The sequence below is a fragment of the Labeo rohita genome, chromosome 1 (genome assembly GCF_022985175.1).
Source record: "Labeo rohita strain BAU-BD-2019 chromosome 1, IGBB_LRoh.1.0, whole genome shotgun sequence".
Lineage (NCBI taxonomy): Eukaryota > Metazoa > Chordata > Actinopteri > Cypriniformes > Cyprinidae > Labeo > Labeo rohita.
In genome coordinates, this window is record NC_066869.1 from 38,229,293 (window position 1) to 38,255,491 (window position 26,199).

At 34.2% G+C, this 26,199-nt stretch overlaps 2 protein-coding genes across 3 annotated transcripts; one reads left to right on the top strand and one right to left on the bottom strand.

The window, feature by feature from the left end:
- Positions 1 to 1,226: 1,226 nt before the first annotated feature.
- Positions 1,227 to 16,532, top strand: mtmr7b (myotubularin related protein 7b). 2 transcript variants are annotated; one of them, XM_051100228.1, is made up of 14 exons: positions 1,227 to 1,492; positions 2,056 to 2,175; positions 3,390 to 3,552; positions 4,233 to 4,390; positions 5,731 to 5,859; positions 5,997 to 6,131; positions 7,763 to 7,895; positions 7,982 to 8,091; positions 8,295 to 8,420; positions 8,527 to 8,576; positions 9,440 to 9,640; positions 10,976 to 11,110; positions 13,408 to 13,562; positions 13,983 to 14,195. In XM_051100228.1, the coding sequence occupies exons 1-14, from the start codon at positions 1,469 to 1,471 to the stop codon at positions 14,045 to 14,047; spliced, it is 1,704 nt and encodes a 567-aa protein (XP_050956185.1). In that variant the 5' UTR covers positions 1,227 to 1,468; the 3' UTR covers positions 14,048 to 14,195. The 2 variants fall into 2 exon arrangements, with proteins under 2 accessions (XP_050956185.1, XP_050955376.1); XM_051099419.1 differs by having other exon boundaries at positions 1,228 to 1,492; positions 13,408 to 13,534; positions 13,983 to 16,532.
- On the bottom strand, positions 15,939 to 25,933 carry vps37a (VPS37A subunit of ESCRT-I). The gene is made up of 12 exons (XM_051101080.1): positions 25,504 to 25,933; positions 23,977 to 24,051; positions 23,765 to 23,882; positions 22,955 to 23,052; positions 22,647 to 22,857; positions 20,834 to 20,904; positions 20,590 to 20,717; positions 20,346 to 20,404; positions 19,837 to 19,905; positions 18,253 to 18,396; positions 17,966 to 18,064; positions 15,939 to 17,887 (listed from the first exon to the last, which is right to left on the bottom strand). The coding sequence occupies exons 1-11, from the start codon at positions 25,611 to 25,613 to the stop codon at positions 17,984 to 17,986; spliced, it is 1,164 nt and encodes a 387-aa protein (XP_050957037.1). The 5' UTR covers positions 25,614 to 25,933; the 3' UTR covers positions 15,939 to 17,887; positions 17,966 to 17,983.
- Between the last annotated feature and the right edge of the window lie 266 nt (positions 25,934 to 26,199).

The following is a 26,199-nucleotide window of genomic DNA, read 5'->3' on the forward strand; positions in this document are numbered from 1 at the left end:
CAGTAAAGATGTAAACTCAACGAAAAGAATTCAGTTTTGTTTATAAACGCCAAGCAGCACCTCCTCTGACACTGATCAAAGTGAATGGGAGGGACAGAGATTACATAACCTCACCAACAGATCGTGAGTTAATGTTTATTTAAATAGAAAAATGGAATTCATTTTAAAAATGTAATTTTAAAAACAGTTAAAACATCATTGATTGTGCACAATTGTGTTTGTAAAAAAATATTAATCTCGGTTATCATAAACTGTAGCCGAAATCTCAGACTTCTTTACTGAAAAGACATAAGATTTTTTTTTTTTAAATATAATTTTTCAAATGTTAAGTTAAACGTTGCCACATATAGAGTGCGTATAAACAATGGGTCTGCATGTATAAACTCGCCACACGGTTCAAAAATAGTATTTCACGGCGGTAATTTATCGCCACCTCCTGGATAAATGTTGCATCTACAGAAACAACATTATCCTAATTTTTTTCTATAAAAAACAGTAAATGTTGGAAATGTGTCATATGACAATTCGCCACTGTGAAATGACGTTAAACTGTGAAACATGTGGCACATATTACAAAATGTACATGCAACAGCAATACTGCGTGCCTTAAAATCACATGATAGAAGGCAAAACTGTGTGACCAGCCATTGTAGCCCTGTGATTGATTCTTTGAATCGTGTGACTGGAAATCAGCTTTAAATGTTAATTACATTATCGAATCATTATAACTGAAATACTGTTTAAAAAACAAAACAAAATAAATCAATACAAATGCAATTGATGTAGATCTTTATTCAATAACTTCTATAGGGTCTCTCTTAAAATACAACTATTATTTAACGTTATCACTTTGTCCTTAGTGTTCATTCATTTCAAGGGCGATAGCGTATATTTCAATATCTAGGGAGACAGAGATGCTTGCGCATGCGCTGTTGTGAAATAATCCAAGGTAATGCGAAATTCGAATCCTACTATGGTGAGGGACTGCGTTATAAATATTACACCGCTCTTTGTGACGTTACTCGGTTACCTTCCTGAAGCGTCCACTCACGTACCTTCATTAAAATGAATAAACCAAACCTTTCTCAAAGTGAGAATCGTTAATTCGCCCTCTGACTAGAGCACACCTATCATTGTCTGCCTTCCAACCAATCACCGAGAGCTATTAGGTCGACGTCACACAATTTAGTTAATATTCATGAGCCAAGCCTTCGCCATAGTAGGATTTGTAGTGTGCCTGTGCGCTCTGTGTTGTCCACCGTGTACCAGTCTGAGCGCACGGCGGATCTCCGCACTTAGACCAGAACCATGGCTTGAATTACAGTACCTGCTGGACATCCTATTATCTAATGATGTTCTTTTAACCAGCATGCGACGACTTGCTCTGTTCTTCTGATCTGAAAAAGACCCGATACCCCGGTCGGTTCGGATTAATTTTCTGCGCATCATTTGGACAGGCGTCTCTAGGATGGAGCACATCAGAACACCAAAGGTACTGCTGATGCCATTTATGTCCGAGTATTTAATTAAGGCACGCAATACAGCGTTCATTCTCTAGATTGGTTTCGTTTTGAATAACATATGTTTTGTGGAAAATCGAAATATTTGTTCACCGAATGAATTTTCTGTCAAATATATGGTTTGACACAATATGCCCAGTGATAGGCCACAATGCAACCCCCATCTTCCTTCATCCAGTGCCTTGTAACAAGATCTGAATAATGGTTCATCCTCAGCACTACCGATTCATCATAAGACTCAGCAGATCTTACCATTTAATTTTAATTGCATGCCTTTTGGTATGATATTTTATGATTTGAATGTATTCAAGGGCGAAGTAATTAAGGTTAAGATAAGTACATACTTGATCTGTTCCTAGCTGTCCTTCATTTCATAATTACTACATGAATGTTTTAGAATAATGTCAAGCTGAGGAAAAAGAGAAGCTCATTGTTATGATTGCAAAATAATTAACATCCCTTTACAACTGACAACATGTAATGTACATCACAAGGTTGGTTTTTAGAAAAAAAAAATACTGTTGTTTTCTTCCAGGTGGAAAATGTGCGTATGATTGATAGACTGACCCCCAGGAAATCTACTGTGGGAACATTATACCTCTCCTCTACTCACACTATATTTGTAGAGAACTCAGAGGCCCGCAAAGAGACCTGGGTAGGAATTGAAACCCTTTCGTGCAGACAACCAAGCTTCCTCCTCCTTTTTTGTTTTTTTTTTTTTTTTTTGGTAAATTTAGAGGAAACACAGTAAATCTATGCTCATCAATGCTGAATTTATTTGATCAAAAAATCAGACAAAAACGGTTACTGCAATTTAAAATAATAGTTTTCTAGTTTAAGATATTCAAAAACAGAATTTATTTCTGTGATGCAAAGCTGATTTTTCTTTAGTCATTACTCCGGTCTTTAGTGTCACGATCCTTCAGAAATCATTCTGATATGCTGATTTATTATCAATGTTGAAAACAGTAGTGTTGCTTAATATTTTTTAGAACCTGTAATACTTTTTTCAGGATTCTTTTATGAATGAAATGTTAAAAAAGAACAGCATTTTTTTTTAAATAGAAATCTTTTTTAACAATATACACTACTGTTCAAAAGTTTGGGGTCAGTAATTTTTCTTTCTTTCTTTATTTCTTTCTTTCTTTTTAATAGAAATTAATACTTTTAATTTGCAAGGATGTGTTACATTGATAAAAAGTGATAGTAAAGACTTACATTGTTAGAAAAGTTGTCTATTTAAAATAAATGCTTAAAATAAAAAGTGATAGTAAAGACTTACATTGTTAGAAAAGTTGTCTATTTAAAATAAATGCTGTACTTTTACATGTTGTATTCATCAAAGAATCCTGAAAAAAGTATCACAGATCCAAAAAAAATCTATTAAACAGCACAACTGTTTCCAACACTGATAACAAATCAGCATATTAAATTGATTTCTGAAGGATCATGTGACACTGAAGACTGGAGTAATGATGCTGAAAATTAAGCTTTGCATCACAGAAATAATTATATTTTGAAGTATATTCAAATACAAAACCATTATTTTAAATTGTAAAAATTTTTCACAATATTACTGTTTTTCTGTTTTTTGTTTTTTTTTGATAAAATAAAAAAACTGTTAAACAAATAAGACTGAATATACTTGCAATAATCTGTTATCACTTGTTAATTTGTTAAATAATTTGAATTATTAAGTTATTATCTGGTGATATTATACCGTAATTTGAGTTATTAATTCTTTATTTGGTTTTATCTCAGTTGTTTAGGACTTTGTGGTACATCTTTATGTCTAAACAAGAAGGTTCTAAAAATATGAATATGAATCGAGAGTTTCACAGCGACTAAGGATCTCTCCTGCTCTGCTAGGTTCTGCACAGTTTGGTTTACAATGTGGAAAGACTCCCAACAAACCCATCAGGAAGTCCTGTCATTATCCGCTGCAAGAACTTCCATATTTACCGACTGCTGATCCCACAAGAGAAGGACTGTTTAGATGTAGTGGCCTCCCTCACTCGACTTTCACGCCCAGGTGAAGTAAAACAAACAAAAATTAAAGAGCTGTAAATGCTAAACGTGTTGCTGTCGGAGTGTTGCTGGCTTTCATTCATCTTACTATCATTTTTCATTAAAATGTGATTTAGAGTGTTTATAGATTTTTTTTTATTTTTTTTTTTTCATGATCAGAAAGTCTGTCAAAGTATATCAAAATATGTGACTGTGGCTGTAGATTTTACATTTAACTAAAAGTTATACAATGATAATATAAAAATCTGTGGTGTATCTTAAAATACTGAAAAAAAACACACAAAAATAATACAGGTGGTAAAACAGAATGCCACATGATGAAACCAAGTTAATTGTAAGCTATAAAATATGGCATATACGTATAGCGATGTGCACAATATCCTAGACAAAAGACCATCAGGGTTTACAATTTTACTCGCATATGATTTAGCGAAGCATAAATAATGATCCATATATTTACATTTTCTTCTGTGGAAAGCAAACACTATGTCTTTTTTGCTTAGACAGTGCAAGGTCTTAGCTGTGGCATCAAAGTTCATTATGAAACACTGTCTGTGAAATTCAGACGACGTCAGAGCACATTCTGTGCAGCTTTGTGAGTTTCACCCATGAGAGCTACACACTCATTAACTTTTACTAATGTCTCCTGTTCACTAAGGTTTTTTTTTTGTTTTTTTTTTGCAGAACGCTATGGAGAGCTGTTTTGCTTTTCTTTTAACCCCAACCTGGATAAAGAGTTAAGGGAAAAGGCATGGGGCTTCATCGACCTGAAGGCAGAATTCAGTCGAATGGGGATACCCAGCAACCTCTGGCATGTCATGGCAGCTAATCATGAGTACAGAGTAAGTATTTGCTCAAATGGCTGTTCATGCTCAGGGTCATCAGTGTTTGAGTTTATGCCTTTTGACTTCATGTAGTTCCAAAACTAAATAACTTTCTTTCTTCTATGGAACGTAAATCGGAAAATAGTTATTTTATGTTTCTCTGTAGTAAGTAAGTGAGTACTCTTGTTGCTGGATGTCTTTCAAGGATTATGGGTAGTGCAGTTCTTCACCAGGAGTTTGGCTATTAAACATGATTTGTAAAAAATGTGGCTTCTACAAAAGAAAACAGTTAAAGTCAAAAGTTTACATACACCTTGCAGGGATCATACAAAATGCATTTTTTTTAATGTAGTACTGACCTGAATAAGATTTTTCACATAAAAGACGTTTACATATAGTCCACAAGAGAAAATAATAGTTGAAATTCTAAAAATTACCCTGTTCAAAAGTTTACATACACTTGAGTTTTAATAGTGTTGTTACGTGAATGATTCACAGTGTTTTTTTTTGTTTGTTTTTTTAGTGATAGTTGTCCTGAGCAGTTAAACTGCCTGCTGTTCTTCAGAAAAATCTTTCAGGTCCCACAAATTCTTTGGGTTTTTTTTTTTTCAGTATTTTTGTGTATTTGAACCCTTTCCAGCAATGACTGTATGATTTTGAGATCCATCTTTTCACACTGAGGACAGCTGAGTGACTCATATGCAGATATTACAGAAGGTTCAAACGCTCACTGATGATTCAGAAGGAAAAATGATGCATTAAGAGCCAGGTATGTAAACTTTTGAACAGAATGAGGATGTGTACATTTTTCTTATTTTGCCTAAATATCAGATTTTTTTTTTTTCCCCATTTAGTACTGATTATTTGATACTGAGTATTTGAACCTTCTGTAATAGTTGCATATGAGTCCCTCAGTTGTCCTCAGGGTGAAGAGATGGATCTCAAAATCATGCAGTCGTTGTTGGAAAGGGTTGAAATGCACAAAAATGCTGAAAAATGAAAGAACTGTGGGACCTGAAGGATTTTTCCTGATGAACAGCCAGCAGTTTAACTGTGAAGAACAAACAAGGAACTTATGAACGACTGTCACAAAAAAAAATCTGCAAGGTGTATGCAAACTTTTGACTTTAACTGTATATCATTGCTTGGTCATTTTTTTTTAGAGCTGATGGAAAGGGATTTGTGAAGTCAGCAAGAAAGAAAAGTTGCTTCAGAGGAAGAGCAAGTTATTATATTTTAATGAATTTTCAATGAATCTTGCACAAAAAGCACTGGAATGTGTGTTACTTAATGAACAGGGCCACTGTTGACCATAAAAATGTAAAACAATAGTTCTAATCAGAATATTCTGATTGCAGTTGTGTGACACTTACCCGTCAGAGCTGTTTGTGCCAAAATCAGCTTCTCCTGCTGTCATTGTGGGCAGTGCCAAGTTCCGGAGTCGAGGCCGTCTTCCTGTTCTCTCCTACTTCCACAGAGACACCAGCGTAAGTGCAAAAATAACGGCACTCCTTTGAACTCAAGATCAACTCGTTGCAGACTTATACTGTTTATATCAAGCTTAATATATTAAACCATTTTTTTTTATTGTTTTCACCAAAATCTTACACCATTGGTTTTCTAGGCATCAATCTGTCGGAGCAGTCAGCCTCTTTCAGGTTTCAGTGCACGCTCCTCAGATGATGAGCAGTTGCTGCAGGCCATTATGAAGTCAAACCCCGTCAGCGAGTTCATGTATGTGGTGGACACAAGGCCAAAGGTGAGAGATCACAAAAACAAATAAGGGGAAGAACAGGTTGGGCAAACTTTAGATTTAGATGAGATCATTTGAAAGTCATCAGATTTATACAAGTATACGCTACCATTAAAAAGTTTGGGGTCAGCATAATTTTTCAGTGTTTATCAAATAATTTTTTTTATGCTCGCCAAGGCAGCATTTATTTAATAAAATATACAGCAAAAACAGTAATATTGTGAAATAATAATAATAATAATTAAAAAAAATATATATATTTAATGTGTTTTTATAACATTTATCAGGGTGTGTACAAGGTGCCTAAAGTGCTTGAAGTACTTGAATTTGTAGCTATGAAGTAAGTGTTTCATTTTATCAAGCACATATCTTTTCACGCAATTCAAAAACATAACTTTTTCACTTATTTCTGTTAATGTCAGAAAACAATTGAACTAAGCAAGTAGTGTATCATGGCTAAAGATGCAAAAAGAGGAACAGATGAACCAAATCAATTGAGTCATTTACGCTGGAACCGCTCCAACTGATTCAAACTCGTGACTTCATTCATTTCAAGTGATTCACTAGCAAAAATCAGATCAAATTAAAAGAGCCATTAATTTTCGAATTTCAACATTGCTTTGAACAATTTTAAAAAGCATGTAATGACTGTTTTGAAGTGCTCCAATTAGATCACGTATCGTAAATCATTTGATTTAGATCAGAACGGGTTCAAATCATTTAGCAAACTGAATCATTAAAATCAAATGATTGGCCATGCACGATTTGAAGTCTCGATCTAAATCAAATTCAGATCGGGACGTCTGAGCATGGATCATGAATCATTTGATTTAGATCAGAACTTCAGAGCAGGTTCGCCAATTGTTTGCTTTAGATCGGAACTTCGATGCGGGTTCGCGAATCATTTGTTTTAGATCAGAATTTCGGAGCAATTTCCAGATTTTTTTTTCTTGAACAGTAGAAAACATCAAACTATTAATGCTGTACAGTTATAAAAACAAAAACACAAAAAAAAGAAAAAAGAAAGAAAGTATACAAAAATACAAATCCCTCAAGCAAATTAACAGTGGTTTTACTATAGTAAAAGTGTAGTATACTACTTTTATGTAGTATACTAATTCAGTTTTTTTAGAAATGAAAGACATTGTTTGATAAGTGAGATCTCTGATTAATAAATCAAAAAAGTAGTGCTTGAAAAGTCCTGGAATTTCATTGTACAGTATCTGTACAAACTCTGATTTATTTCTGCAAAAAAACCAAAAAACAATGAACTTCACTTTATTTAATAAATAGAAAAGAACAGCATTTTTACACATACACACACACACACACACACATTATTATTATTATTATTTATTTATTTTATTTATTTAATTTTTAATTGTATCAAGGTACTTGGCCACTTAATGCATCCTCACTGAATAAAAGTATTGATTTTTGTATAGGCTACATGTAGTAGCCTATATTTTCATTTTTATATCTTGAAATATTGTTGGTTTTGGCTTGGTTTGCATAAAACTTAAAGAAGTTATCATTACTGTAATATACTATACTGTTATATATTGTTGATATCTTGTAAATAATCATAAATACCAAAAGTATTGTGACTTTGAAACATTGTTTGCAACTATTTCCAGCTAAATGCCATGGCTAATCGTGCTGCAGGGAAGGGGTACGAGAATGAAGACCATTACACTAATATAAAACTGCAGTTCATTGGCATAGAGAACATCCATGTCATGAGGAACAGCCAACAAAAGCTTATAGATGGTACACATTAATTCTTATTACTTTCATACTGGCAGATGGTGGTCACTTGCTGTCCATATGAAAAATGAACCTTTTCTGTCTCACAGTTGGTGAACTCACAGCTCCCTCCATGAGTGATTTTCTATGGGGTCTGGAGAACTCTGGGTGGCTAAAACACATCAAAGCTGTACTTGATGCTGGAGTTTTCATTGCAAAGGCAAGATTATTTACAGATGATTTTAAAAGCTGTGCTCTGTTATCACAAGTGATTAGAAAAGACATGGGAAAATCATGGAAATTCATTGATAATACTTGTCTGAAAAATGTTTCATTATTACGTCAAGTAGAAAACCTAAGTATAAGTACAATATAATTGATATAATCACACGTGTATTCTTACATTCATATCTATGTTGTCAGGCAGTGGCGGAGGATGGAGTGAGTGTTTTAGTACACTGTTCGGACGGGTGGGACAGAACAGCTCAGGCCTGTTCGGTGGCTAGTGTACTGCTTGATCCATACTACAGAACTATCAAAGGACTGATGGTAATAAAAACTTCACTGATCACTGATCCGTTTCACGTTTACTCATCCATTTTTAAAACCGTGCTATGGTTTTGTCTATATTTGAACACAAGTCTGTTTCTTATAGGTTCTGATTGAGAAGGACTGGGTGTCATTTGGACACAAGTTTTCCCACAGGTGTGTTTTTTACACACAAATTAAAATGTTGTGTTTTTCATTTTAATTTGCAAGTTTTTGGTCTCACATGTTGGACACCACGTACAACTTGCAGTTAATTTTAATTCATTGAATTGCATAATTGAATTAAAGCTTTCTGTGAATCTCCTCTACTGTGTGTGGATAACATGCAAGACAAGAAATCGCTCATTCCTGAATCCATAAAAAAATACTGTGACTAAACCATCCGTCTTGCAGTATACAATGTTAGACTCTGCGTCTCTAAGCTTTGGGTTACTCTCTATACTCCAATTGTAAAATGTTACACAGTCAGTTGTGACCCTGGACCACAAAAGCAGTCATAAGTGTCAATTTTTCAAAATTGAGATTTATCAACATCTGAAAGCTGAATAATCAGTTTTTCATTGATGTATAGTTTGGAAAATCTGGAATCTAAGGGTGCAAAATATCTAAATATTGAGAAAATCGTCTTTAAAGTTGTTCAAGTGAAGTTCTTAGCAATCAGAAATTAAGTTTTGATATATTTATGGTAGGAAATTTACAAAATATCTTCATGGAACATGATCTTAATATCCTAACCATTTTTGGCATAAAAGAAAAATTGATTATTTAGAACCATACAATGTATTTTTGGCTATTGCTACAAATATACCCATGCTACTTAAGACCAGGGTCCAGGGTCATAATGTGGAACACAAAAAGATAAATTTTTAAGAATGCTTAAGCTGCTTTTTCCTATACAGCAAAAGCTTACAGTGACTCCAACATATTCTAAGTCTACTAATGCCAGACGATAACTGAAAGGTAGGATGGTAAACTACATTACTGTTTACATGTTCATTTATTAATAACATCTTCCACAGGTACGCTCACATTGACAGTGATCCTAAGGAGGTTTCTCCAGTCATGGACCAGTTTCTGGAGTGCGTGTGGCAGCTAATGCAGCAGTTTCCCTGTGCGTTTGAGTTCAATGAGCGATTCCTCATACAGCTACACACACATATCTACTCCTGCCAGTACGGGAACTTCATCGGCAATTGCCAGAAAGAGAGGAGAGACTTGAGGTAAAAAAATATATGTATTCATATCAGAGTATATAGGCTGACAGCTAGGTTATGGCTTTGATGGAAATCAGCTACTTTTTGAACTGAGATGTTATAGATGTACTTGTGGATGTTGTCCACAAAAAAGACCCAGCCAGAAAACCAAAGACTCGTCTTGTCTAGCTCTGCGTGAACTCTGTATTCCGGTTCAATACAGTTAGGGTATGTCGAAAAACTCCCATCTCATTTTCTACTCCAACTTCAAAATTGTCCTACATTGCTCCCGACATCTGAGCCGCTGAAGATGCAGTGGATTACGTTTGTTTGTGAAGAGAATGCGAGTCCCGATTTACATAATCCGTCTGTTTGTGCGAATCATACGTGATCCAGCTTCACCTACAGCAGAAGCTTTTTTTTTTTTTTTTTTTTCTTCTTTGTGATCACCTTTCCTAATAACGTGCTACTTAGCAAGTTTAGCAGCTAAACGTGGCTAAAGTAAACAGGCTCGTCACTCCACAGAGAGAAGAGAGGGGCGGGGCAAGCCGAGCTCATTTGCATTTAAAGGAACAGTCCCTCAGAATGGGATGATTTTTGCAGAGCTGATTTTAACAAGGTAAAAAGGGTGTTGTTTTACACAACCATTGAGAATTTTTACCAAAGTATATTATAGACTTTTCATTAAGACCCTAATAAATATCAGCTTGTGGAAAATGGGCATCCGATGACCACTTTAAATAAATTTGGTTTTATTTAATTGTGCGATGCTATTAAAAACAGGAGCATGACGTCATGATTGACAGCTGAGATTTACAGATTCTCTGAGTGAACTGAAGCACCAACTGACTTTTTCGGGATCTTGAGGAGATTGGGGTTTTATTTACCTTATTTTAACACAAGCCTCTGGTAAGGCAGTAAGCAGACAAAAATAGGAGCAATCAGGCTAATTAGGCGCGTGTGCTTGCGATCAACTCTGCGGGAGTGTGTGAAAACAAGAAGTATTTAGATGGTCATTTAGATGGTCTTTTCCTATCTAAGTGGGCAGTTCATTGCCAGAATAACCTGCAAAGTGGACCAGATAAATGTGTCAATAGTATACCTACTTCTAAAAATTGTTCTCAAGCAATATCCAAAACATTTTACAAATGACAAAACAGGTTAGACTGCTTATTCATTTTAAGTCTTAACCATCTACAGCAATCAACATTTAATGTTAAGATTTGTTTTGCTTTGCACTTAATATAGAGTCTAGTTCCAAATAAAAGGTAATGTAACTTCTTGTTTTAACTGTTGGACTACTTTGGTTTCGTACCTTTATGTGCTAGTTCACTCATTCAGTCTCCTTTGTGAACTATGCAGGTTACAAGAACGAACACACTCTTTGTGGCCACACCTGTGGGAGAACAGGGCTGAATACACAAACCCTCTATACAGGACAGACCACAGCCAGACACAGGGTGTTCTGAAACCTCTCACCACTGCCTACTGTTTCAAGTAAGTCAGCCAAACTGAATAGCAGTCTCTATGCGATCATGAAACTTTTTTCACGTTCTTACTGTATAATAGTCATGCTTTCTTCAGAATTGACTCAGACAGAGCTCCATACTGTAAGAATGAGAAAGTGAAGTGAAAGTACATTGAATACAAAATAGCTGGCAGTGACACATTTGTGCATGGTTTTAACCAGTGTGGTAACAGAAAAATGTGTTGATTTCTTTGAATGAGAATTAAACAAGGAATACACACACTTCTTCATTTTCTATTTTCCACCAAGGCACTTGGGAACTTGAGAACTTGTGAGAAAGACTTTTAAGAGCTGTCGTTTGACTCAGTCACTAGGGTGATCTCACTTTTAATGATTTAATTTAGACTAATCCAATCACAAAGATGTCTGTATGCTTAAAAGTTCAACAAATAACTGTTGATATGAAAAGAAGCCGTTTTGCTTTTGAGATGTTTAGATGGGTGAACTTGGCCCTCAGCCTCCACGTTCCTGATCAAAAAGCCTCTTCAAATCTCTTTTAGGAGAAAAGTAGTCTTAAAAATTAAAAGGTTGCCTGGTGGCTGTGTGACAGTGGATCAGTAAATCAATGAATCAGTTTTGCTTGTTAAAACGAGCTCAGAAAAATGTTATTAAACCATTTTATTACACTTAATGTTGGTGAAATAGACTTGAGACTAAACCTGAATACATTGCAAAAATGTATGTAAATGTAAAAAAGGAAACAAGATGTTGTTAGTTTTTGTTTAAAACGAAAAAATATCTGCCAATGGGGCAAGAAAAATAACTTTGATTTAAAGGCAAATCAAAATCATTTTCATATGTAACAGATACATAGACAAAACTATTTGCTCTGGAACAAAAAGTAGATTAAAGAGACCAAAGACTGCCCTTTAGATTTAGCCGAAACCAATTATACCTCATGTTTAACCACTATAGAGCCAGTGGCAAATTTCAGAAGAACTGGCCAAGGTAAGGCTGCTCTCAGCGGGTTCTTGAGCACTGAATGGCTGCTGATGCCCTGGAGCTCACATCTCCAAAAACATCGAAGCAAATTTTCAAATAGATGTTATCTTTATTAACAAATTGCATATTTGAAGTCTTAACAAGTACATAGTTCTCACCTAAAATCTCTTAAAACTACATTCTGTGACACAAAAACAGTATTATTTATAAAATTATAGTGGATTTGGGCATCCGCCATGACAGTCACTGTGAGAAATACTGCAAATGGGGTAATAGAAATGGTGAAACGGTTGGAGTTACAGTATCACAAGATGACCTCAATAAGATTCTTAATACTGTGTTGTTACCTGAATGATCCACAGCTTTTTTTGTTTTTTCTTTAGTGATAGTTGTTAACGAGTCCCTTGTTTGTCCTGAACAGTTAAACTGCCCGATGTTCTTCAGAAAAGTCCTTCAGGTCCCACAAATTCTTTGGTTTTTCAGCATTTTTTGGTGTATTTGAACCTTTTCCAACAATTACTGTATGATTCTGAGATCCATCTTTTCACACTGAGGACAACTGAGGGACTCATATGCAACTATTACAGAAGGTTCAAACACTCATTGATGCTCCAGAAGGAAACACGATGCATTAAGAGTTGGGGGGTGAAAACTTTTTTTAATTTGAAGATCAGGGTAAATGTAACTTATTTTGTCTTCTGGAAAACATGTAAGTATCTTCTGTAGCTTCTAAAGGGCAGTACTAAATGGAGAAAAAAAATGATATTTAGGCAAAATTAGAAAAATTTACACATCTTCATTCTTTTCAAAAGTTTACACCCCTGGCTCTTAATGCATTGTGTTCACTCCTGGAGCATCAGTGAGTGTTTGAACCTTCTGTGATAGTTGCAAATGAGTCCCTCAGTTGTCCTTAGTGTGAAAAGATGGATGCTAAAAACCAAAGAATTTGTGGGACCTGAAGGATTTTTCTGAAGAACAGCGGGCAGTTTAACTGTTCAGGACAAACAAACAGCTTTGGATCATTTAGGTAACAACACAGTATTAAGAATCAAGTGTATGTAAACTTTTGAACAGGGTCATATTTATAAATTCAACTATTATTTTCTCTTGTGGACTATATGTAAACGTCTTTTATGTGAAATATCTTATTCAGGTCAGTACTAAACAAAAAAAAAAATACTATGCATTTTGTATGATCCCTCTTATTTTGGTAAAATAATTAACATTTTGCAGATTTCGCAAGGTCTATCTAAACTTTTGACCTCAAAAAGTGAAACCTTTTTTTTGCAATAGAGGATTGATCAACCAAAAAATTATGTTGTAGGTTTTGGAAGGGGATGTACGGCCGTGCAGAGAAAAGTGTGGCTTCACACCAGTCTCCAGCCGACTGCCTGAACGCAGTGAGGGAGGAGTCACAACAATTGGAGGAGGAGCTTAGCACCCACCAGGAGGTACCGCGGGAGACGGACGCTGGACAAGGCATACACATGCATGCATAAATATCCCATATGTATCATCAAGCATTTTAAAACACATCCACAAGTTGAGGATGGGTGCACAATTCATTCCCGAATTACACATGACATACCATGTAGTATGCTAGAGTTCCATTTCAATAGGGTGACCATATGTTCTCTTTTTACTGGACATGGCTTTTTTTATTTCTCTAAAAAAGTTTGGGCTTTGGCTTTGTTTTCCTGTTGTTTTTGTCCCTATAGTAGTTTGACTAATAGCATGCAGATAATTGACCAATCAATTTAGAAATCCCAGCCAGGATAAAGAGGACGTACGGTCTCTCTAATTTCAAACATTAGCCCAACACAATTGTATTTGTTCCTTCTTTTTGCTGCACCAATGTAAAACTCACCAATCTTGTCTTCTTCGAACTTCTTTCCACAGAGACTTGCCCAACTAAAGGAAAGGAAAATTTCAGGGGAGATGAGGAAGACCAACAAGTTGTCTGAACGCGTCCGCCGTCCAATTCCAACCGAGAGAGAACTCGGCAGCCCTCTAGACTACTTCACCACCCCTAGAAGCGAGAAGCACACTCCTTCCTTCACACTGCCGCTAGAGTTAGCAGCCCCACCCAAGAACGGTGACCCTGATGACCTTTCAACCTGCAGTGATTTCGAGTCAGGTGTGGCTGACCTCAGCAGCCACTCCTCTAGTGCTGGAGACGACGAGGTGGTCAAAACAAACGGCTGAACTAAAACAGAACTGGTGACAATGAGGGATAAAAGCACAGTAACGGGTACCAAACTGGGAACTGCTGTTTTTTTTAATGTTATTTTATTTTTTTTTAAATCTGTGTGTAAATTTATATTTAAGTATGTGAACAAATACACATATCCAAGATGGTCTGGCAATAAGACCTTATTCCATTATAGTGAAATTTTATTTCTTGTATAGTATTTTAAGCTTTGTTAAACTGTCTGATCATTCAAGCTGTCAGTCTTTATTTATTTATTTTTTGGAACATATTAGCACACTACTCATACTAATATACAGAACATATATGAGATACCCAGAATTACAGAAGCTTGTTTCATCCATGGGATAAAGAAAAAGTAATTTTATTTCACAATTCAGACTTTTTGTCTTGCATTTACGAGTTATATCTCACAATTATATTGTTGTTGGTTTTTTATTTTTGTTTTTTTTTCAACTTAAAATTCTGAGACAGAAATTGTGTAACGTCAACCGAGAATTGAGTTTACATCTCACAATTCTATTTTTCTTAGAATTCTAAGTTTACATCTTGCTATTTTTTTCCCACCATGAAAAAAGAGACTTCACAATTCAGACTTTTTGTCTTGCAGTTGTGAGTTTTTCAGCTTAAATCTGAGAAATGTAAAAGGAATTGTGTATTATATAATAAGAATTGACTTTTTTTCTCAGAATTCTGACTTTAAATCTCACAATTACAACTATTTTTTCAGAATTCTAAATTTACATCTTGCCATTTTTTCCCACCACAGAATTAAAAAAAGTTAATTCAATTCAGTTTTTGTCTCGCAATTGTGATTTTTTTTTTTTTTTTTATAGCTCATAATTATATTTTTAAAGTTATATTTAAAATGTTTTCAGCTTAAAATTCCGAGAAAGGAATTGTGTAATATAAACTGAGAATTTACTTCTTTTTTTTTTTTAAGAATTCTGAGTTTACATCTCACAATTCTTATAATTTTTCTTAGAATTCTAAGTTTGCATCTTGCTATTTTTTTTCTCAGAATTCTGATTTTACATCTCACAATTCTAAATATTTTTCTGAGAGTTTACATCTTGTTTTTTTTCTAAATAAAAAGTTTTTTTTTATCTCACAATTCAGACTTTTTGTCTTGCAGTTTATATCTCACAGTTATAATTATAATAATATATTATTATTTTTTTTTCTTCAACTTAAAATTCTGAAAAAGCAATTGTGTAATATAAACTGAGAACTGACTTTTTTCTTAGAATTCTGACTTTACATCTCACATTTCTGATTATTTTTCTCAGAATTCTAAGTTTACACTATTTTTTCCCTGCCATGGAATAAAAAAAGTTCAGACTTTTTGTTTGCGATTGTGAGTTATGTTTTTAGGTTATATTTACATTGTTTTCAATTAAAGGAAAGGAATTGTGTAAAATAAACTGAGAATGGACTTTTTTTCTCAGAATTCTGGCTTTACATCTCAGAATTCTCTGAAAAATAATCAGAATTCTAAGTTTACATCTTGCTTTTTTTTCCCCTCAGAATTCTGTTTCTCAACTCAATTTGTCTGAGAATTTTAACTTTACATCTTTACAGCAAAAAAAAAAAAAATCTCACAATTCAGACTTTTGATCCCTATGACATTTATTTTTTTTTCTGAGAAAGGAATTGTGTAATATAAACTGAGAACTTATTTTTTTTCTCTCACAATTCTGATTATTTTTCTCAGAATTCTAAATTTACATCTTGCTATTTTTTTCCCACTATGGAATTTAAAAGAAAATACTTTTATCTCACAATTCTGTTTGTTTGTTTTTTACTCACAATCTCATAATTCTACCTTTATATCTTAAAATTATTTTTAAAAAAAGTCTGAATTGTGAGAAAAAAAAAAGTCTGATTTATGAGATAAAAGGTTGGAATTACCTTCATTCATTTATTTTATTTTTTTCTTACAGATTCCCACCTGTGTGTTTAGAAAATCTTAAACAAAAATAATGAGAATTTGCTGTACATGTGAAAACAAGAACCATAGGCTATGGAACCAAGAGCTGTATGGCACCCACACTACATTTACTTCCCATTCCTGTAACTGTAGGCATACGCTGACATGTAGACAATCAATCCCTCACACAACCATGTGATTACCATTTTAGCAACAACAGCAGATTTTAAATGTCTGGAACATATGAATATCTACATTTCTAAGGCAAATGCTCTCAATAAAGTGTTTGCCAAACAGCAAACAAAATTACTATCTGGAGCCAGTTTTTACAATTTTTGATGAACATAATTTTTTTAATGTGTAGCTGCTTTAAATGAAGCTGCAATATGATTTTTTTCAAATAGGTTTCCTGAACATGTCTTCCGCTGTTGGACAAACAAGTCAAACGTGGCCCTGCGGTGCTTTGAAAGGAGCATTTACAAAGTGTTTATACTCTTCATAAAGACAACTTATGAACAACTTATATAGTTGTCTTTGCACATTTCACCACAAGTTCTTGTGGATGTACTCATAAATTTCTGGCTGATAAGCCAATAATTATTTTAATCTTATGGCTGATAACTGATAAATGCCCAAATTTAAAATGGAACACTATTTTGTCACAACATATTAAAAAAAAAACAATAAACACTAAAATAATTTATTTTATCCCTCATGCTGTGTCCCTGTTATTTTGACACAAAGAGGATTTTCTTTTTCTTGAAAATGTTAGTTAATGTTATTGTATTGGATTAATACCTATTAATTTATACTATAACTAACACAAGGTATAAAAGCTTTCCAGAAAAACTGTGATTTTTTTTTCTTTACGCAGATGAATTTAAGCATCCAAACATAAATGGATATTTGTTTACAGATCTGAATATATATTTGACAACATTCTTAAATTATTAGTGTTTTTAAAGATGTTTGTCAGACATAATCTGAATGTGAAACTAGGGGAAATTAGCACAATAAAATATGCAATATTGGGCAATATTAATAAACGAATGAAAGAATAAATAAACAAAAACATAAAAATAAATACTGACACATTTGTGCATATACCTCTGGTGTCTAACAGTATTAATGTTACAGAAGATGCAAAACAACACTTCAGCCATAGCACAGATTATTCTAAATGTTTTATTAACCTATCAAATTAAATAAACATATAATACAGTGTCTAATTATAATAAAGGCTTTTATCAACATTATTAAATACAGTATTTTTTTTGTCGGCAGCATTGTTTTTCATTTTTTGAAATTCGTCTTCAAGTGCGTACAAGGCCCAACCCCATTTGTCACATAAAGTCAAACTGAACTAATAAGCTTAGAACTCAGCCTGTTTCTGAACACTATTAAGAACAGATTGCTCTCCTCTGATTACAGCCTCTGGGTCACAGCCAGACTGGGCACATCCAGACGTACTCACATCTGGTCTACTTAACCAGGGGGAGCTTAACACTTTTGGAAACTGTGTGCAAAAATCACTTTGATTTCATTAAATCATGATGCCAAAATCTCTTTTTCATATGTATCTAGGTTTGCCCAATCAAGGCTGTAGGCCACAAGATGTGCTGCTTGTCTCAAGCCCACCGATCTGCTGGTAGATTGATCCCAAACCTGTGATAAAGAATATGACATGTTGTTTTTAATTGTTTAGTTGATAACACTTTTTTACCATTAGTAAATGTTAATTACCTTTCTGGGACATTCAATCTAATGTGTGGTAGGAAACTGTCCATGTGTGTTCATGCATTGCTGGAGCTTTTCCTCTTTGGCTCTTCTGCTATGGCAAAGCTGAAAAAGAAGGTTAAATCAATATCATGCTAACTAGTTTTGGATGACAAACAAATGAATGTCTTCTGATGGGATCTGGATCCAATATTCATGGATTTCAAAACAGTATAACTGTAGTGCTGTTCTACTGGCCTATAAATTTCTGCTGGAGGTTGTTTGTTGTTTCATATGGAATATTGCTTTAATACCGTTCTCTTTTCCATGAAGCTGGCTAAGAAGTCGTCAATCTCTGTCTTTCCTTCCAGGAAGTTCTCTGCTGTCTCTTCAGACTCCTCTTCGGCCTCATGGGCTGCTACCTTTAATCTGGCCTGCAGTGCACTCAGACTGCAGCTCTGGAAGAGGAAAATCAAAGCAAATATTAAAAAAATGCTCAATTTTCAGTAGCCATTACTTATGTTTTCAGTGTCACATTTTCCTTTAGAATTTATACTAACATGCTGATATGCGGAACATTTCTTACTTTATCAATCTTGTAAACAGTTGTGCAGCTTTATACTTTTGTAGAAACACTGACAGACTACTATTCAAAAGTTAAAGGGTTACTCCACCCCAAAATGAAAATGTTGTCATTAATCACTTACCCCATGTCGTTCTAAACCCATACAAGCTTCGTTCATCTTCAGAACGTAATTTAAAATATACTGGATGAAACCGGGAGGCTCGTGACTGTCCCACTAACTGCCAGGTAAATACCAAGACCCAGAAAAGTATGAAAGACATTGTCAAAATAGCGACGAGAATACTTTTGTACGCAAAGAAAAAAATAACGGTTTTATTCGACATTTCGCGTCAGCGTAGCGCCATTTTAGAGACTATGCGCTGGACACAAACTGCGTACTCCGGATACGCTGTTTTCGTTCAAAGCGTAAATATACGTAGAAAACGTATCCGTGCGGTGCGGCTGACACAGAACTGCATACACACTTTGCGTCCAGCGGATATTCTCCAAAATGGCGCTACGCTCACGCGGAGGAGACAAATCGTTGAATAAAATCGTTTTTTTTTCTTTGTGCACAAAAAGTATTCTCGTCGCTTCATAAAATACAGATTGCACCACTGATGGCAGATGGACTATTTTGGCGATGTCTTTCATACTTTTCTGGGTCTTGACAGTGGTATTTGCCTGGCAGTCAATAGGACAGTGCCTTACAGGAGGATTTACAGGTTTGGACCTACATGGGGGTAAATGATTAATAACAAAATTTTCATTTTGGGGTGGAGTAACCCTATAAGTAAAATAAATAAAAAAAAAAAAAAGAAGAGAAAAAAAAATTAATACTTCTATATATTAAGAACACAATTAAATTGATCAAAAGTGACAGCAAAGAGATATATAAGAAAATCTGTATGCAGCAAAAAAAGCAAACTATTAATAATTGAGTAATAATTCATAATAATTAAGCACCGATAAAGAGTGGGGTAATGGCTGCTAATAATTTACCTTTGCAACCACAAGAATAAACTACATCTTAAAATATATAAAACAGAAAACTTTAGTAACATACCAAAATATGATTAATTTATTAAATAAATTAAATCATATTTTGTCTAGTCTAGTTTATTAAACAGTTAACGTGAGCCAAAAAAAACAAAAAAAAAAACAATATGGAAGCAGAAAATGAACAAACGCAACACAGGTATTCAAAAGAGGTTTGAAATTTTGAATACTGGATCAGATAAATACTAGAATATTATATTTTCCACTTCCTTGTCCAGTGGACGTCTGGTCACAATCAGATGCGAATGATAAATTCTTTGCATGCATGTTTTACCTCACTCAGCTCATGTTGCCTCTGCATTTTGGTTTCAAATACAGACTTCATCTGGGTTAACTGTTCATACTACAGAAAATAAAACACCAGATAATTGTTAGCATACTTAAATTGATAGATATTGACAAGAATTTATATTGTAATATTCAGTGGGCTCCAAAAGTCTGAGACAAATTGTGAGTCTGGCTGTGAAAACCCAGCTAAAGTCATTTTTGGGAATTTTTTTTTACATAAATCATCCTTTATAATGTAGAACATTCTGTGAAAATGTAACCTTGATATCTTTTATACTGACTGAGTAAGGCCATGTCAAATATTGAAATCATAGTTAAAGAAATCAATCTTCGATGATTGTTATCTCGTAATTAGATTTTGAGACTTTAGCCTGGATTTCACATTAAAGGTCACAATTGTGAAAAAAATGCTACTATTATGCAAGTTGAATTTAAAAATTAAAGCACAGACTTTTAGACCCAAGTATTTGTATCCGTATTTGTGAAAGAACATACTTTACACAACATCTCTTGTCTCTTGTTTTCCAGTTGAGGCTCGAGCTGTAGGTTCTTCTCTGCAAGAAAGACAAATTGACACAATTATTTGCAAACTTCCAAAAACACTGATGTGACAGGTATGAGTTTATATTTTTAAGGACTAGCTTGATTCAAATGATCTATGTATTATTTATTTACAAGAAAATTCCCTGATCTAGAGGTTAGTAATTAGCTCAAACTGGAGTACGCTCAGAAAACTCACTGGCCATTTCCACTATGTTGTTGACTAGTTCCTCTTTGTCAGAGGTTACTTGTTTGAGCTGAGGCAGACACATGAAGAACTCCAACAGCACGTCATCTTGATCGCTCATGTCCTTCAGTTGAGAATTACTAGGAGGGTACAAACAGACAAACCCACCAGAAAGATGAGATAATGTGTCAAATTCATGTGTTCGGATAAAACGTATTTTAGTATATTTTGAAAAACAAGGCTTAATGTATTGTACCTCATCTCAGACAGTTCTGGAAATGTATCTGGGATTTCAGGCATCTTGTATATGTGTCCATTCAGACCTGACTGCATAAGAAGAACACCAAAAGTGAGCATTTAAAGGTTATTGTGGCTTGAATGTGTGTTCCTGTTTCACACCACTCTGTGCTTCAGATTTACTGAATAGAAAGCGCTTTTGTGCCTGTTACAGCATGATGAATGTGCATCAGACTGGACAGACATCTTTTTTCAAACAATGGATGAGTAATGTCCTCCATTATTGAATGTCGCTTCATATATTGCAAAAGACTATTCTGATTAATAAGTTGTAGTGGCTTTTCAGTGCTTAGTTCAGTGTGATATGTGACCCTGGACCACAAAAGCAGTCATAAGTAGCACGGTTATATTTGTAGTAATAGCCAACAATACATTGCATGGGTCAAAACTATCGTTTTACTTTTATGCCAAAAATCATTTAAGTAAAGACCATGTTCCATGACAACCTTTTGTAAATTTCCTACCGTAAAACTTTATTTTTGATTAGTAATATACATTGCTTAGAACTTCAACTGGACAACATTAAAGGCCACTTTATCAATATTTTGATTTTATGGTTGAAAGGTCAACCATAATTATGGCATAAAATGTCAAAAATATAAGTAAAAACGTTACAATTATGACATATTAAGGCATACTTATGAAATAAAAAGCTGAAATTATAAGATACGACAGTTTTATATCATAAACGTGACTCATAACTATGACTTTGTATGTAATAGTTTTGATACACCAAAGTTGACAAACTGTTATAATGAGAAAGATGAAATAGTATCAAAAAATGTATTTTCTGTTATAATTGGGACTTTTTATCTTTTTATCATAATTTCCACTTTTATCTCATATTTACTTAGTAAGACCTAATTTTTAACATAATTTCATCTCAATTTCAACTTCTTTTTGGTAGAAATAAAAAAAGATGCCTTTACTAACAGTGTTAAAACTGTAACCTCTTAGTCTGAGTGCCTATTATTGTCAGTCCTAATAAGTCAAAATATGAGATAAGTCATAAATATGAGATAACAGTCGAAATTAGTACATTCTACCTCATAATTATGAGATAAGGATCATACATATAATATCAAAAAAAAGTCACAGTTGTTTTTTCCTTATTACTGACACTTTTTATCTCAAGTCTTTCAGCTTTTCATCTCATAATTATGACTTTGTATCACATAACACAAACTTGTGTCATACGATTTTTTTTATAATGTCCTAATTTACAAAATCATGCCTAATATTACGTGTGGTGAGAAACAGACATAAAGATTACTGTAAAAGAAGTATTGTGGCCTTGTTTTTAGTCTAACTGAGACATGTAGCAGATTACAGGGATGGTAGAGAAAATCGAAACATAAAGCTACATGCAAATGTACTACCAAAAGTTTTTGTTTTAATTTGTTTACAACATCTCAAATCCTACTTTTGTAGTCTGAACATCATAAATGAACTTAAAGCATGATTTCTACCAAATCAACCCATTACACATTTGTATGTGGTTTGAATTTTTTAAATTGTGAACAAAATGTAAAAACGTGGCAGTCTCAAGAACTCAAGTAATCTTTTTACATTTCTCAAAACACAAGTACTCAGCCACAGGCAAATGTGTGCTAGTGTCTCTAAATATACTGTAGACCATTGAATATGGTAGTTACATTGCTGCCTATGCAGGATCAGAAAGCTCTTGGATTTCATCAAAAATATCTATAGCTGTGTAAAAATACAGAAACTGTAATCTTAATAAACTAACTGGCTGAATGGTTGTTAGATACCTGTGAGTCTGCAGTTGGTACAGGAAGAGGAAGGTCTGTGATGAGTCCATAAACCGGTGCTGCTGGTCGCAGAGGAGCTTGTTGAGGCTCCATCCCTGCATGTGGCACAGGGGCAGGGCCGATAGGCCGCTGACCATCCTGTGGTGGGAAGGCAGGAACAAAATGGAAGCTCTGAGTTGGGTAAGGAGGCATCCCCGATGGTTTGTACATACTGAGACACAAGACGAAGATAACAACGAAAACACATATTAGACATTTTCCTTGTTAGACATGATTTAACTACTGGTAAAATGGTGAAAAATACTCACTAAGGAAAAGTGGGACCGGACATCAAGGCAGGAGGACTTTTCCAAAACTCATCTAGCAAACTCTGAATAACTTTGCCTAAATCTGAATGCATTCCAAACTGGAGTGGAAAAGAAAAAAAAAAAAGTATAATGGTTGAGCTTATGGAACTTTTTCTGTAGTGTTCTGTAATACATGCTAGATAGCTACGCAGTTCAAAGTCAACACAAAACAGCATGTGACCTGATTTTATGGTTTAGGAATAAACTGGATCATGAAATGTGTAATTAAATTAAATATACAATTCAATTACGCATTATTTGTTGAGTTATTAATGTATTCATAATAATAGCTGCATATTTTATATTGAATTATTTTTTAATAAATAGCATTTTCTGTCTTTTTAAATTTTTACACTAAGCACAGTGTGAGAAGGTTCACGTCTTGCGTCATAAAAAAGTGATCAGTTTGTGTGTGATTGGCAAGTTGAGATGCCACATATCAGATCAAAAGAAATAATTATCAGCTGGTTCTGTTTAGCAGATGATCATTTGATACTCCAACCACAGACATTTTAAGTCTGCCCTACATAGGGAAACTCTGGCTACGATGACATCACAGAAAATGAAAAGAAGTCAAAAGTAGAGCTAATTATTACACTTGATGAAAGATTATGAAGACAAACATTTTTACTTTCTGATATGTGAACTGATGAATCGCACAATAAGACCAGGAACATGTATGAAAGTAAGAAAGAATAATTTTGATATCATGTTGACTTCAAAGACACGTTCAGATATTGCAAAACTGATAGAAAATTATGAAAAACTTACATTAGTTATGAGTGGGCTGGTAACCATTGTTCCATTGTTACTGTCTACTAAATGATGACCTACTGGTGGAAACACGCTGACCACTGGTTTCTCCTGAGGGAACTGTGGTGGGAGCAAGCTGTGAATGACAGCAAATGTCAAATTTGATTAGATCACACTCAAAACCATGCAAACGTATTCATATAAATGCATATAATGCAAAATATACTTACATATTAACAGTAATAGTAGAATTGTTGACAGTAAAAGGAAGTCTGTACTCTACATCCTTCTGGATTTCTGCAATACTATTAAGACATCATGTACAGATTCAGTCACAGACAAATAATTAAGTATTTTGTTTTAATACTAACAATATATCACTGCCTCCACGTGTTAGTAAATCTCAGCCAATCCCAGTGGAGGATGGGGGAGTGTTTGGGGAAACATGTTAGAAAACAGTCATATTTTACCAGTCAAAAGTCTCTTCGGCTCACCAAGCCTGCATTTATTTGATCCAAAGAACAGCAAAAACAGAACAAATCTGAAATATTTTTACTATTTAAAAGAACTTTTTATAAATATTTTAAAATGTAATTTATTCCTTTGATTTCAAAGCTGAATTGTTAGCATCATTACTCCAATCACATGATCCTTTAGAAATCATTCTAATATTCTGATTTGAAAATAATAATATTATATATATGTACATATATTATTTTTTTCAGGTTTCTTAAATAGAAATATTAGCATTTATCTGAAATTGAAATCTTTTGTAACATTATAAATGTCTTTATCATCCTATTTGATCATAAAATAAAATACTGACTCCAAGCTTTTGAATGGTTTAGTGTGTAATGTTATAAACGCTTTTTATTTCAGATAAATGCTTATCTTTGGATCTTTCTATTCATCAAAGAATCCTGAAAAATGTACTCAACTGTTTTAAGTATTGATAATCGTAATAATAATAATAAATGTTTCTTGAACAGCAAATCAGCATATTTTAATGATTTCTGAAAAATCATGACTGGAGTTGCAATACTAAAAATTTAGCTTTGATCACAGGAATAAATTACATTTTAATATATATTTAAATAAAAGTCAGTTATTTTAAATAGTAAAAATATTTCAAAATATTACTGCTTTTGTTCTATTTTGGATCAAATAAATCCAGGCTTGATAAGCAGAAAAGACTTATCTAAAAAAATAAAAATAAACTTTTGACTGGTAGTGTAGATTGGCAGTTTCCTATGAGAAACGTGAAATATAAGTGGTTCAGATTTTAATGAGCTCACCATTGTGTAAATAGGTCAAAAATCATGTGCTCTGAATAAGTAAAATGTTACTTAGAATTAAGGAAGTTAAACCTGCTCAGGAACAAAATGGCTCTATCGGTATGTTTAAAAAAAATGACAACAAGTGTACCGTGCGACTAATTTAAGACCTGTCCTGTAGAGTAAGAAGGGATCTGGAGTAAACTATGAATACCTAATACTTTAATCTGAAACATGGACAGCACATCCAGAACACATGCGTGAACGCGCACGCACAAACAACAACAACGCAGATTGGGGTTTCCAGACGATTCGTTTCTCTGATCAGACCACCGAGCACGTGTTGTCAAGGCTGAAATAATGTACAGAATTCATTTATGTATGACTGCCTTATATCCTAGCGTTCTCTCTGTTGCCATCCTAAATTACCTAAACGCTGTCTAGGTATTCGGCTCTCTAGGTTTGCCATTCAGTGAGACTTACTTGGAGTGAGCAGCTTTGAGAGACTCGATCTGTCTCTGTCTTTGTTTCTGTAAACTGTTCAGAGGAGGGATCGATCCAGAACCCTTGGACAGGGGGAAAATCCAGTTCATTCTCGACTGCCAAAACGAAAACAAACGCTTGAATCTCTCAGCGGTGTCAGTTTGAAGAGGCCTGACGAAATGAAACAGAAATTCAAGAAATACCCAACGCCACCATTAGCATTAGCTACGACCCTATTCAGTGTTGTAGCGAGCTAACAGCCGTTTATATGAGTGAATAATAAACCTAAAGGAAACGCTTATGACTGCTAAAAAAAGATATGGTGCGTTTTAATAACACTATGAGAGATTAAGCTGTTGTCTGAAGTACACGGACTCGCAAGAAAACAACCCGTGTGAGCGTGACGTCAGCTGTTTTGCGCCGCTCGCGTCATCACTCACAGCAGGGAGGAGTTTAAAGAGACACGGGCCTAAAAACATGTGCGACCGGTTAATAAGAATTAATTTGTTACACAATCAAAAATCAGAAACCTTTACATTTTTTGTTGATTCTACATATTATATGAGAACGACAGTAGAACGACATGTTCTAACCAGTCTGAAAACCACACTTACAAGTTACCATGCTACATCGAACGCTTTTGAGAAATAACTAATTGGATTAGAAAAACTGTGTCCAATATATATGCACGTGACA

Coding starts and splice junctions, on each gene's coding strand:
- mtmr7b (XM_051099419.1), top strand. CDS start 1,469: ATGGAGCACATCAGAACACCAAAG. Junction 8,421..8,526: donor GAACTATCAAAGGACTGATG/GTAATAAAAACT, acceptor TGTTTCTTATAG/GTTCTGATTGAGAAGGACTG. Junction 8,577..9,439: donor GGACACAAGTTTTCCCACAG/GTGTGTTTTTTA, acceptor CATCTTCCACAG/GTACGCTCACATTGACAGTG.
- vps37a (XM_051101080.1), bottom strand. CDS start 25,613: ATGAACTGGATTTTCCCCCTGTCCAAGGGTTCTGGATCGATCCCTCCT. Junction 20,905..22,646: donor TACCAACTGCAGACTCACAG/GTATCTAACAAC, acceptor CTTCTTATGCAG/TCAGGTCTGAATGGACACAT. Junction 20,405..20,589: donor CAACATAGTGGAAATGGCCA/GTGAGTTTTCTG, acceptor TCTTTCTTGCAG/AGAAGAACCTACAGCTCGAG.